General features: G+C 35.6%; 1 protein-coding gene across 3 annotated transcripts in view; it reads left to right on the top strand.

The window, feature by feature from the left end:
• The window catches only part of REPS1 (RALBP1 associated Eps domain containing 1), a 48,875-nt gene extending 37,895 nt beyond the window's left edge, over positions 1-10,980 (top strand). For all 3 annotated transcript variants that reach the window (XM_014306656.2, XM_005420090.2, XM_005420089.3), the window contains exons 13-19: positions 1,565-1,683; positions 2,441-2,505; positions 3,540-3,725; positions 4,909-5,004; positions 5,607-5,755; positions 6,416-6,521; positions 7,592-10,980. In XM_014306656.2, coding sequence (XP_014162131.1) covers positions 1,565-1,683; positions 2,441-2,505; positions 3,540-3,725; positions 4,909-5,004; positions 5,607-5,755; positions 6,416-6,521; positions 7,592-7,660 — 790 coding nt within the window. In that variant the 3' untranslated portion in view covers positions 7,661-10,980. The remainder of the gene's footprint in view (positions 1-1,564; positions 1,684-2,440; positions 2,506-3,539; positions 3,726-4,908; positions 5,005-5,606; positions 5,756-6,415; positions 6,522-7,591) is intronic.
• The last annotated feature ends 1,212 nt before the right edge of the window (positions 10,981-12,192 follow it).

Here is a 12,192-nt window from a genome sequence, read left to right as displayed (position 1 = left end):
GAAAGATTTCCATTTGCCTGTCAGTACAGCAACTTGAAAGATTCTTTCCTGCGTTGTTACTTAATGGAAAATGTGACTCTGTCATACTTTTATGTATGTTTTTGCACTATCAATATGATGGTTTCAGCATGTTCTTTTACTTTTTGACTTTGGATTAGGTTCTCTTGCTGAACTTGTGTAGATGAGGGAAGCTTTCTGATGAGTTCCCACATTATGGCACAGGGAGCTTCTGTCCTGACCGGGTAGTTGTGGCAGTACGCACACAGGAAATGTGTTGTCCCACTTACTCTTTTACTTTCTTCCACTGGCACCTCTTCTACCCATTGCAATTTTGTATAGAGATGACATTGTACTTAATCTTACCATTAGTCAAGACTACATTTTGGTATTTTCACATAGCAAAAACTGACAAAGCTGTGTCAGATAATGATACTTTGGAATTCTCCTTAAACCACTTTCTCCCATTTTAATACCATTTGTGTTTTTTTTTTTTACTGTACTAGCTAGAGGGATGACCCAAGGAGTCAGTATAATTAGATTTTATTTTCATCAGCTGGAGAGTTACACAGTATTACAGAAGCATTGCCATAGAGAATATATTAAGAAAATCAACTTTTCTATTTTGATAACTCAGTCCAGTTTCTGTGTCTGGACTTAAACATTCAGAAATTCCAGGTTTTGTGTGAAACTTGGGTAGCCTTCACCTCTCCAAGTTTACATTTTACAATAGTTATAGAAGAATGTTGCAGAGGCCAGTCATAGAAAAGATTTTATCACAAGTTGAAAAAAAAAAGCAGCTATATTCAGGTCAGTGATTCAATAAATCTGTCTTGTTCAAATTAGGCTAGTTAGGAAGCTTCTGCAAACTGATTTTAAAAGGAAGTTGTACAAAAATTCTATATACAATAAATCCCACTTAAATGGCACTTATTGCAGTAATTTATCCTTCTATCCTTTCTGCATGTGTTCTCCATGAATTTGCAACAGATATCCACTAGATGGTGATCCTACCTAAGAATGAGTCAAAATGTCTGAAGATTCTACCAAGTGTATAGGTTTGGAAAATTTCAGGCAGAGAATTAAATTGCTGTCTCATACACTGAGATACTTCTTGGGCTCGATATACATGGAGGCAGGTCCAACAGAAACCCAATATTCTTCTTTAAGGAAATTGAACTTACCCCATTTAACCTAAATAGGATGTTGACTGCATCTTAAAAATTACAGTGACTGTCATCTGGATGGAATTACCATATTTATCATTCTCTGTTCCTGAGCTGTCATCGTTTGGGATATGCATCAAGCTATTGGTTTCCCAAAGATAAATTACATGTGATAATATAAGAGTAATTTGAATAAAGGATATTTAAGTAAATTGAAATATAAAAACAGTTTTAAAATCAAAGAAGTTTAAAACTAATATGGCAGTCTTGAAAATCAGTGGCAATTAGGGGGGTTTACCTCTGTCAAACTTGGTTTTTTAATTGTATGCTTTGAAGAACTTTTGATTTTTAGTTCTGTTGTAGCCACCTAAAATCACTACAGAAGCTTATGTATTTTGCAGATCACATTCAGGAACATCTCCAGATAACACTGCACCACCACCACCCCCTCCAAGGCCTCATGCTTCTCATTCTCGGTCGTCATCTTTAGATATGAACAGATCGTTTTCAGTTACCCCAGGTAGATATGCTGTGTTCTCAATGTATATTATTTTTCAGCACATGCGTTCCTGAAGTAGATAATGCTTTTTTCTCTGAGGAATGATTTAGAATATTGGTTTTTAACGCACCACTTCTGAATAAAAAAGTTGCAAATGTTGTCATCCTTACTGTATTGTTTATATTAAAATTTATATTGTACTTTACTTAAGTAGCTAATTTAAAAGTCAATTCTGATTTCTGGCGTTGTAGTTTTTTGGATGAATGTGGGAAACAAAGTCAGGAAAGAATATTCTGGTTGTATACCCACATCCAATCAATTGCATCTGCCAGTAAATTTTCAAGGGGAGTCTTTTTGGAATCGCCTGTATTAAAGATGGGTATTTAGTATTTGACTTCAGAGGAAATTATTAAAGTCACTTCTGCTGCTCTGCTTAAGGACTTTTATTGGACATCTGGCTTATCAGTACTTTTAAATTCAGGATCACAAAGTATGAGAAAATACTAAGAACTTGTAATGAGGGTAAAAAAATCCCAAAGACTTAAGATCCTAAAACCAGAAGAATATGACCATGTCTGTACAAGATCCATATTCTGATTAATCCTGGTTTTGTCTGTCTGGCAATTTGAAAGGAGGTGACATTACAATTATGAGCCCAAATATGACAAGTGGCAAATATGAGGCACAATGCAATGTTTCTTCATGTTGACAAGAAAATTTGATAGCACTGTAATGTACAAAGTAACAATCTTGGCCAAATGTGGTGCATCTTTTACAGGACAGCAACAGGCTGGAGTTGTTGCCTATCCGCCTGCAGTGCCTCCAAGACCACAGCCTTCACAGGTGATGTCACTTCTGAAAAATCATATTCTAACTTGGTGCATTATTTTTATGTAACTTGAGTTTTAATATATCTCGTAAGTGAGTATCATTGCTTGATGTATTTTTGAAAGCACCAGGATGTGAATGATGGCAAAACCTAGAATACACCCAAATGTTAGTACTTCCTAAATAAAAAAATGCTTATAGTGGAATCATGGGTGGGGATTAAGGTAGATATTGAGGAGGAATGAGTGGCTCTAGAGCTCTGAATTGTGGGAAAGAGAGAAAAGTTATCCTTTCACATTTCATTGTCTATTCCTATATAGTGCATAGGCCATAACAAAGATTGCAACAGCCATTTTCCAAAGTTTTGCAAAAGATTTGCCTTTCATTTGTCTGGCACAGGGCAGAGCTTTATGTAATATGCCTGCCCCCAAAAGGACTGATTCCACTTCTTCACTTGTCACAGACTTGGTGATCTTTGCAGTTGCAGTCTAAGTGATATCAGTTAGCTGATTTGGTAGAAAGCACATCTTGAAAAAGTTTTTTCTTTGTCCTATCTAGCTGAATCCTTCAACTGCTGTGCAGATCTGACATGGGACAGATAAAATTGCTTTTCAGTTGTTTCTCACCAGCAGCTACTTGTTAGAATCTGAGTTACTAGCAGTAGAAGTCAGTCAGTGATTTAGAAATCATCTACAAGGATTCAGAAATTATCTGAAGGGATGAAGGGAGTGTACAAGGACAGACATATTCCACACAGTGATTACATAAGAATGTTTCCCTATGAAACTAGACTAAAAGCCTGTATCAAGCTCCCAGACAGCAGAAATATCTATTGTTGAATGAGTCTAGCTAGTGCTACATTACGGCCCTCTTTGGTCTTGTTTCCTGGATAGTAGCATATCTGAACTTCCTTTCTCTTAAGTATTTCTTCATGCATGTCTTGCCTGAGATGCATGTTGTCCTACCAATAGTATGTAAATTGTTGTCCACTAAAGAGGCAAATAATCCTTAACATTCTGTCCCTAAATATTTTTGTTATTTTATTGCAGGGCACAGGTCCTCATGTGCATCGCTCAGTGGATGCTGATGGCCTAATAGCTCATAGCAGTACCTCACCTCAACAAATACCAGAACAGCCAAATTTTGCAGACTTCAGCCAGTTTGAGGCATTTGCTGTTTCAGGTGTAAACAAAGAGGAAGAAGATGAAATTGAAACACACTCAGAAGCCTTGCAGGTGAGTAGAAGGGAAGATCTTATTGATTGTTTTAATACCACCAGCATGAGACTCTGTTGAAACCTATTTCTGCTGTTCTCTGTCAGTGATGTGTTGTTTGTTGGGTTTTTTGTTCTGTTTTGGTTTTTTATGATGTCTCAATCCATTGCTAGAAAGCAATTACATTGCACACTGCTGCACTTATTTAGTAATTGCCAAACACCTAGGCAGAAGGAATTCTTTTCATCTCATTGATTGTAATTTTAAAGATTTTTGTGCTTATTAGCATACGTGGGCACAAACCTAATTGTGTTGGTAATACACATAATTTGAGACTTAGCCCAGGCAAAACCTTTCTTCTGCTCATTCTTGCCAGTCTTCCAAATGACTTGCTGGTAATTTTTAAATAATGTCTTAAAAAAGACATGCCTTAATAAAGGAGATGACTGTCATGTGTTGTAAACATCTGCTAAAATGCCATTAATTTGCTTTTCTTCAAAGTCGTTGGACAAACAGCTGAAGTGAATAGAGCTCTGGCATCCTTCTATCATTAGAGATGTTAACAAAAACTTGTTTCCTACTACAGACATAGGACTTGAAAGTTGGGAAGCATTAATGTCATTGCTAGCTGCTATTGCAGAAACTACTTCATGTTCTCCTTTGATAATTTGTAGCTTTTATGCAGATTGTAAGTTTTCTGGGACACTTCTGCATCCTCTCTTGCAAAAGTCCCTGTGGTGCTTTAAAGCTCTCCCAGCTGTCAGCAGCATGGTCTTGCTTCACTTGTTCAGGAGGGTCAGTGATGTAGCCCCATCTGAGCACTCTCCATGCACCTCATTGCAAAACCAGCTATGCCAGCTTAAGCTGCCTCTGCAAACTGCTTAAGTTAAGCTTGCTGATTGTTTTGCATTGAGGTGGATGTGGAACAGTCACATTGTGTTCCATTGGAGGGATTAACCTTTGGCAGTGACAAATAGATAATAGTGGCACTGTAATAGCAGAAACAGCAGTTTGTGGTCAGGCCACGGCCTCTTTTGTGCCTCATGACATTGGACTTGTGTTTCTAAATGAGAATTGAACTAGAATTTTAGGTGTTAACTGTATTCATGTATCAGAACACAGCATACTTGTTTTTATTCCAACTGTTGCCAGATGAAGTATGTGTTAAGAAGTAGATTTCTAAATACAGTTTATATTCCTTTAGGTTGAAAAGCCCTCTGATTCTGCAAGTTCTCTTAGAGTTGCCAAAGCAGATGGAAGAGTTGAAGACAAAGCACCTGCAAATGTCCCTAGTAGTGCGGTATGCAAAGTACCCTTGGAACAAAGCACAGTTGTCTGATATATATGAAATTAAATGTTTGTTTTGATTTGCAACAGCAGCTTTATATGTGTCCACTTGAACCCAGTTTTCTAAGCCCAATAGGTGCTTCAAATAGGCATGTGTATGGTGAATTTTTGCAGCAGATGATGATGATCAGATTTATTCTTGTGATAGCAGAAAAGATACTTGTAAGTTTTCAAATTTTTGAAACAGATCAAAATGTTTAGTGCAGAACTTGATTAACAGTAGCTTTCTATTTGATTACAGACATATAATTAGTGGGGGGAAGGTGTGCTCTGCATTGCTATGTGTTTGCAGTACTCAGTTGTACTGTGCTGTTTCTGCTTGCACACTTCTTTGTCAGTGTGAAGCAGCTTACTAGCTTTTCACCACGTGGTAGGATTTAGTAGTTCAGGTTTTTTCCAGACCAAATGAGAATGCAGCTAGATGTCCATCAGAAAATACCTGATGGGTGGTAAATTCAGTTGTCTCAGTAACTGAATATGAAACACAAGCTACCAGGCTATAATGTAAATAAAATGTAGTTTCAGAGAATTAATAGGCTGTGTTTTCCTCTTCAGGGTAAAGGCACTACCCCACTTGCTCCACCACCGAAGCCTATTCGTAGAAGATTAAAATCAGAAGATGAGCTAAGACCTGAAGCTGAGGAACATACACAGAAAACAGGTGTCATAGCTGCTGTTCTTGCTTCACAGCCATCTATTCCTAGGTAACCCAAGAAGTATATAAATACATCTGTTACTGGAAAGTTTAAATGTAAACAGCATACACACTTTCTGTTGCAGGAGTTGCAAACAATTTCAGTGTGTTTAATTTAGATTAATTCAATGATTTAAGAAGTTTTTGGTTTTTAAAGATGGTCATTCCAAAGCTGCTACTGCTGGGAGACTTTTAAGAGATTTTGAATTTTGGAGTGTGAACTCTTTTTAACTTCTGCAAGTATGTTGGAAATAAGTGGTGGAAGTACTAAGATGTAGAGTTTAATTTTAAATGGTTTCTATGAACAGTCAAAAATGTACAGTCTGTGTCCTAGCATGAAAATAGTCTATTGCAGTAGTCACTTGGAGGTAAATGAATGTGGTTTGCTGTGTTAGGCCTTCAGAAAGTTGATAATGACAAGTTTTTAAAACGCACAGTGTGCTCTTTGATTGAAAGCAACTCTGTGTGCATATATAAAACATATATATCTGTGTTTCCATGCAAACAAACGTGGTTAACCAAGCCAGACAGATGCAGGAACATGTAACAGTATAACAAGTAAAAGAATTTTGAAAAGAGGATTCTGCTCACTTAAAGAAGGGGGACTTTAACTGAGATGTTCAGCTAAGTGGCAAAATTACTTATTACAGTACTTCTGATATTTTCTCAGATCAGTGGGGAAAGACAAGAAGGCAATTCAGGCATCAATCAGACGTAACAAGGAAACCAACACTGTTTTGGCCAGATTGAACAGTGAACTACAGCAGCAACTAAAGGTAATTCCTTCGTCTTTGTCTGTGTAAGAGAAGAGCTTCAGAGAGCAAGATGTTAGTGATGCACAGTAAAAGGCATCTCTGCAATCCACTGATAAATGTAGTTGAGGATATTGATATGAAATATTTAGCTATTTTTGTAGATCATAGAATATACTTATTTGTGGCAAGCTTTGTGAAATTACAAATCACACTTTTGCTGCTACAACACATTTTTCAATGTAGTGATCTGCTTTTAGCTACACTAAAATTTTACGTCACATTATCAATACTAGGTTACCTGCCGTCATCATCACGTACTTTAAAAGCAGTACTGAGAAGAGCAGCTGAAGTAGTTTGTGTTCTTCTGAAGGAAAAAGCAAGCCTTAAAGTCTTAGTAAATTATAAGTCATAAATATTTTTAAACAAATATAATAATCTGAAATACAAAACTTGCAGTTTAATAATTAGTGCAACAATGGTAATTTGTTTATCTAGGTCAGCTATCATTGTTTTAGAGCTATCTGTAGGCATCAGCTTAATGTCTTTCGCCTGCCGTCTTTCTTACCTAAGATATCTAATTTTAACTATGAAGATAATTTTTAAAAATATCTTAAATGAAAACATGAAAATTAATAAGATACTGTCTAGAATGGAAGTTAGGTGATTTTAAAAACTCAAGCCTGAATTTCACTTGTTACTGTTCATGAGAGTCAATGTACATAAAATTCACAGAGGAGGAAAAACCGGGGACAAAAACTGAGTTTTCCAATACTCTTAATTCAGGTGAGAGCTTATCCCCTTAACATTTTAGACTTCATTTGAAAATATTATAGTTGGGTTTGCATCTGGTTACAAGTTTGGGTTTGGGTGCTTTGAAAGAAAGGAAAAAATACTTGGCATCACCTTTGAGCAAAGTACTGATTTCCAATGATAAGTAATTATTACCAGCCAGGTAATCTTCTATTCAGTGTCTAGGAGGAGTTACCAAGAGTCTAGAATATAAGTTGGTTTTCAAACTGATTTTGATTGCATGAGGAAATTTTCAGTATTCATTCCCTGTGGACTGTCAGTAGAAAATCTTTCTTTTGTAGGATGTTCTTGAAGAGAGAATCTCCCTGGAAGTCCAACTGGAACAACTTAGACCCTTCTCTCACCTCTAAGCCTACTGCCGTTAACTGTGAATTTACTAATTTTGAAAGGGGTATTGGTTTCAAGGCCTATTTAAATATCCATGCATCTAGCTCAATGCACTCTATTCTACATTAAATGTTGTGGTTCTGTTTTGTCAATTTGTCCACTTTTGTATTTTAAATATTTTAATTTCAGTACAGAAAGAAAAAAAAACTACTACTTTTTCCTTGAATGTGACACTGCCTCTCACATCTTTCTCTGTGGGCATCCATGATCTTTGTTGGACTTGAGTTTGCAGAGTTTGTCACCAAAATTGCCAACTGGAATTTTTTCATAGTTTTTTTTTTCCTGTTGAAACATCTTTGCAGAAGAAGGTTGCTAATCAGTTGATTTTAACCTTTAAGCACATAAACTCTTCATTCACTATGGCATTTATTTTATTGTGCCAGAAAAGAGACAAACTACTAATCTGTCATCAGCCAATATTACTTCCCAAGCTGCCTTTCACAATTGGAAATTGTTCACGATTCTAGAAAGCCTGCCTCTTTGCAATTCCCCAGCTTACTCAGGTTGGAAGAGTTCTTGCAGGCTGTTTGCCATATCAACTGGATTGGATGTTGTGATTTTTGTTGCATACATTACACAGTATGTAACCACAGATTGCCAGGTGTTCACATTTTATCCATTCATGATCCTGATTCAGCCGCATGCATAGAAGCATTTATGGCACAATTGGTAGTCTATCAAACAGGTCTTCTTTAGTTCTCCCTTTTGTGAAAAGAGTTGGGTGTAGGTCCCAAACACTAATTGCACATTATGTAAGCACCACCTGTAATTGCATGTCTCACACGTTACCTTTTAATAGCAGATCACATCCAGCAGTCTTCACTATAACAAATTGTATTGTCAAGTAATGTGTCAATACCTCTATAAACTTCTAATTCCCAGCAAAAAAAAATATAAAACAAAATATGAACAGTTTTGCTTCTTAGGAATTCTGGGGTACCTTCTGTCATCTTATTTCCAGGCCTTACTTCTCTGGCATATAGACAGGCTTCACTATTAACAGAGTTCCTTGAGTGTATCTTGCTCTTCAGGTTGATGTACTGTATTAGGATTTGTTGTATATTGTACGATACACACATTTTGATCTCATATGTAAATTTGCATTAATTGCTGACTAACAGCAGATATTCTATTTAATGGCTTCTTCTGGCTGTGGGATCATAGATGTTTAACTGCATGGATGTATCTCTGCAGAATCAGAACTAGCAATTGTGTGATTTTTACACCAATAAAACAGCACAATATTTTAATTTTGTTGATTCATCTTTACCTGGGAATTGAAATTCATTCAAATAAGGGGAGGGTTTTATTACAGGTTTGCAGGTAATTTCTTGTGATTTTGTGGCATGTACAAGAAGTGATTGATTGTAATCTTTTGGTCATTTTCTTCCCTCATTTTTAGCTGTTGATCAGAAGTGATTCTCTTGGTAATCTGTGGCTATACTCCTTTTGTATCCTCCTGTAAGAAAATTTAATACAAATGTAATTTCTAAAAAGTAAATGTTAGTATTGACTTGGGTCAAATATATTTATAGTTCTTTAGGCTTAATGTCAGGTTTGATTTCCTCAAAAAATTCCTTTAAAAATTAAAGATAAATCATCCTCTGTTAGCAGTCCTTAACATCACAGTCTCACTTCTGTGCATAAATGAAATTCTCTTAACATCTGCTTCCCTTCCAAAAGGATAGGTCAAGTCAAATTTACCACTGGTTATGCTGTTACGGTGAAAAATAAGTATTTTTCCTTTTGGTTGTCATAAACAGACTTGATAATTATAGTAAATTTTTTCTTCTATTACTTTTTCAAATGTCATGGAAGTGTTGCAGATGGTTTATGTATATAATCTAAAGCAAAATTCTCTGGTATGAAAGGATGTCATGGTTGCATGAAATATGGTCGTTTCTGTTTGCATGTAAAGGGATTAAGAAATGATGGCTAAATGGTCACAAAGGTGAGATATAAATATTATTTAAAGTGCAAGGCTTTGACTTCAGAAAACTATATATGAATAGGGAAATGTTACAAAAAACCCAGCAAAACAAATGACCCTCCTCAATGTAAACTAAAACTTTAAAGTTGATGGACTGATCACTTCTATTATAACTGACAAGTAGGAAGAACAGAGTGGGAAAAAGTTTCTCCCTTTTTTAAAAAGCAGGAAAAGGAGTCACTGCAGTTAAAGAATGTTGATCTTTTGAACCAACTGTATCTTGTCCATAGTTTATTTTAAAGTTTAAAATACATTTTTAAAATAACACTATTTTCATATTAGTATTTAAGTATTAAGCCTGTGTTTATAGCAACAGGATTCTTAAATCAGAATTTAACATTTTCAGCTTAAATGTAAAAAGCGTTTTACATTCAAATGTTACATGTACATACGAATGTCTCTAACATCCATATCTTCCTAATAGAATGACAAGTTATTGTCTAAAGTAAGGAATTTTGGCAATCTGAACCTTTTTGTGTCTTGCCAACAAGTCTATTTTTAAGAATTTTTGTGGATTACTTTTAATGCATCATTCTGTACATTTTAAACCAGTTTTTCATGATCAGAAGACCTTCTAACTGAAAAACTACTTAATGTCTTAAGAACATCACTGCCAATGATGTTCAGAAGTTACCTCATTTAGTAATGTAACCGAACTTTAATCCCTTACAAAATTATCTCCCTGTCTTTCTCATTTCTTTGATCTTGATCCAGCTACTTGATGCATTCTTTTGTATGAACTTAGATTGTAAGCTCTTTGGGGCAAGGAATTATGTACAGTACAAAAGAGGTGCTCTCTCTATTGCAAGTATAAATGTAGACTACTAAATAATATGGAGTGTGATCAATGTACCCAGCTGGGATGGATGGACAGCAGCAGGCCTTTCTGAAACACCTGGGGAATGTTTTTCTCTGGACTTTGTCATTGGAAGTGTGTCTCTTCTCGTTTGTGTTTCTTTTGTGTCTCCTGATAATGTGCCTCTTTCTTCATTCCACCTGCTTTGGAGTTGCTTTTTTGTCCATTCATTGCCTATCTTAGGACTGCAGAGAAGATTTCCAAAATGCAAAGGTAAAAAGCTGAAAAGCCACTTTGTTTTGAGCAGTATTCTAAGTCAATCCAATGTAAGCGAGTATTTTCAGTTTTTTTGTACTTCACATGCACCTCATTTTCCTTGCAATTGTGATGAACTAGATGATCTCATATTACTGAAAATGTCTTATGTGGGATAAACAAAGTTGAGGTTATAAAAACTTAAAACTAAAGAAAATAAATTTGCAGCATTGTTTCTTGTGTGACATGTCTCTGTCCCTTATGGATGGGGTGTGCTGTGTTTCTCTACATTTAGGGCAGAGTTGAGAATTACTCTTCTGATTTCAGCTGTGCAGTTTGTCTCTAAATGGCACTGTATGGGTGGCCTGGCCTTAATCACTTTTTCCTAAAATGGTAAAAAATAGTAAATCATTGTCTTCTGACTCCCAGCTCATTCTAGTCTTAGTTTCTAGTGGAATGTAGTTTCATGAAATTGTAATGTGTTGCAAAAGCACATTACTTCTAAGTGAGTAATAACAATGCAGTTCTTAATCTGTGGGGAAGATGAAAAAAAACTTCTTTATCTTGTTTATTTTGAATATATTTGCATGCTTATGCAGCATGCTTGTCTTGCCACATATATTGATGTACCAGTCTTTGATCATACAGCTGTCTAGAGGAAAACACACAAAAACCAAGGACTTCATTATCTAAAAACAAAAAAATTAAATGCTATGTTCTTGTAATAGTTTTAACAACGAACTTGGGATTGTATAGGCAAGATGTTAATAATGTCTACATACCAATAACCAAATGAGACAATATAGAGTTGTCCTGACAGTACATAAGCAAAATATAAACTTCACAGGAGTCTTTGAATTAATTGCTTTTGTTTGGGGACATGGAGGGGGGAAGTTGAATACTGTGTAATTTCCTTTCAGTAATATTTCTTTGAATTGGCAAAATGGGTTTTAAAGGTGCAGTTTCTGCTTTAAAGGTAGACTGTACATTGTTTGTACCTAAAGCATATACTGATTGTACACTAGTTGTACCTGCTGTACACTGCTAGCGTGTTTCAAAGTGATTTCACAGTACCTTTTTCCAGCCTAATGGTATATAGGTATTCAATGTCTTGCATTTAAATTATTGTCCAAAACAGCCTTTGTTTAGTTATAATACTAAAAAATTTGGTATTGTGACGATGAAACATGAAGTTTGTGATCTCACAGCTTAAATACAAAGCTTTAAGAAGACTCTTAGTACTGTTTATCACACTTCACCAGCATTCTGGGCCACAGAAAGCTAGATTAATTCTATTTAATCTCTGGTAGAATATATTCTTGACACTTTCACTCTTACAGATATTGATTAATTTAATCTGGAAGCAGCTGAAATTACTCTGTGCTTTTGACTGGTCTCGTTTATGAGAGGCCCGTGAAATTATCAAAACATCATAAATAGTTAAAGCAATTTAA

Source organism: Geospiza fortis, unplaced genomic scaffold (genome assembly GCF_000277835.1).
Source record: "Geospiza fortis unplaced genomic scaffold, GeoFor_1.0 scaffold162, whole genome shotgun sequence".
In the NCBI taxonomy this organism is placed as follows: Eukaryota; Metazoa; Chordata; class Aves; order Passeriformes; family Thraupidae; genus Geospiza; species Geospiza fortis.
The sequence above is the reverse complement of the archived record's forward strand: the minus strand, read 5'-3'. Positions and strand labels throughout refer to the sequence as shown.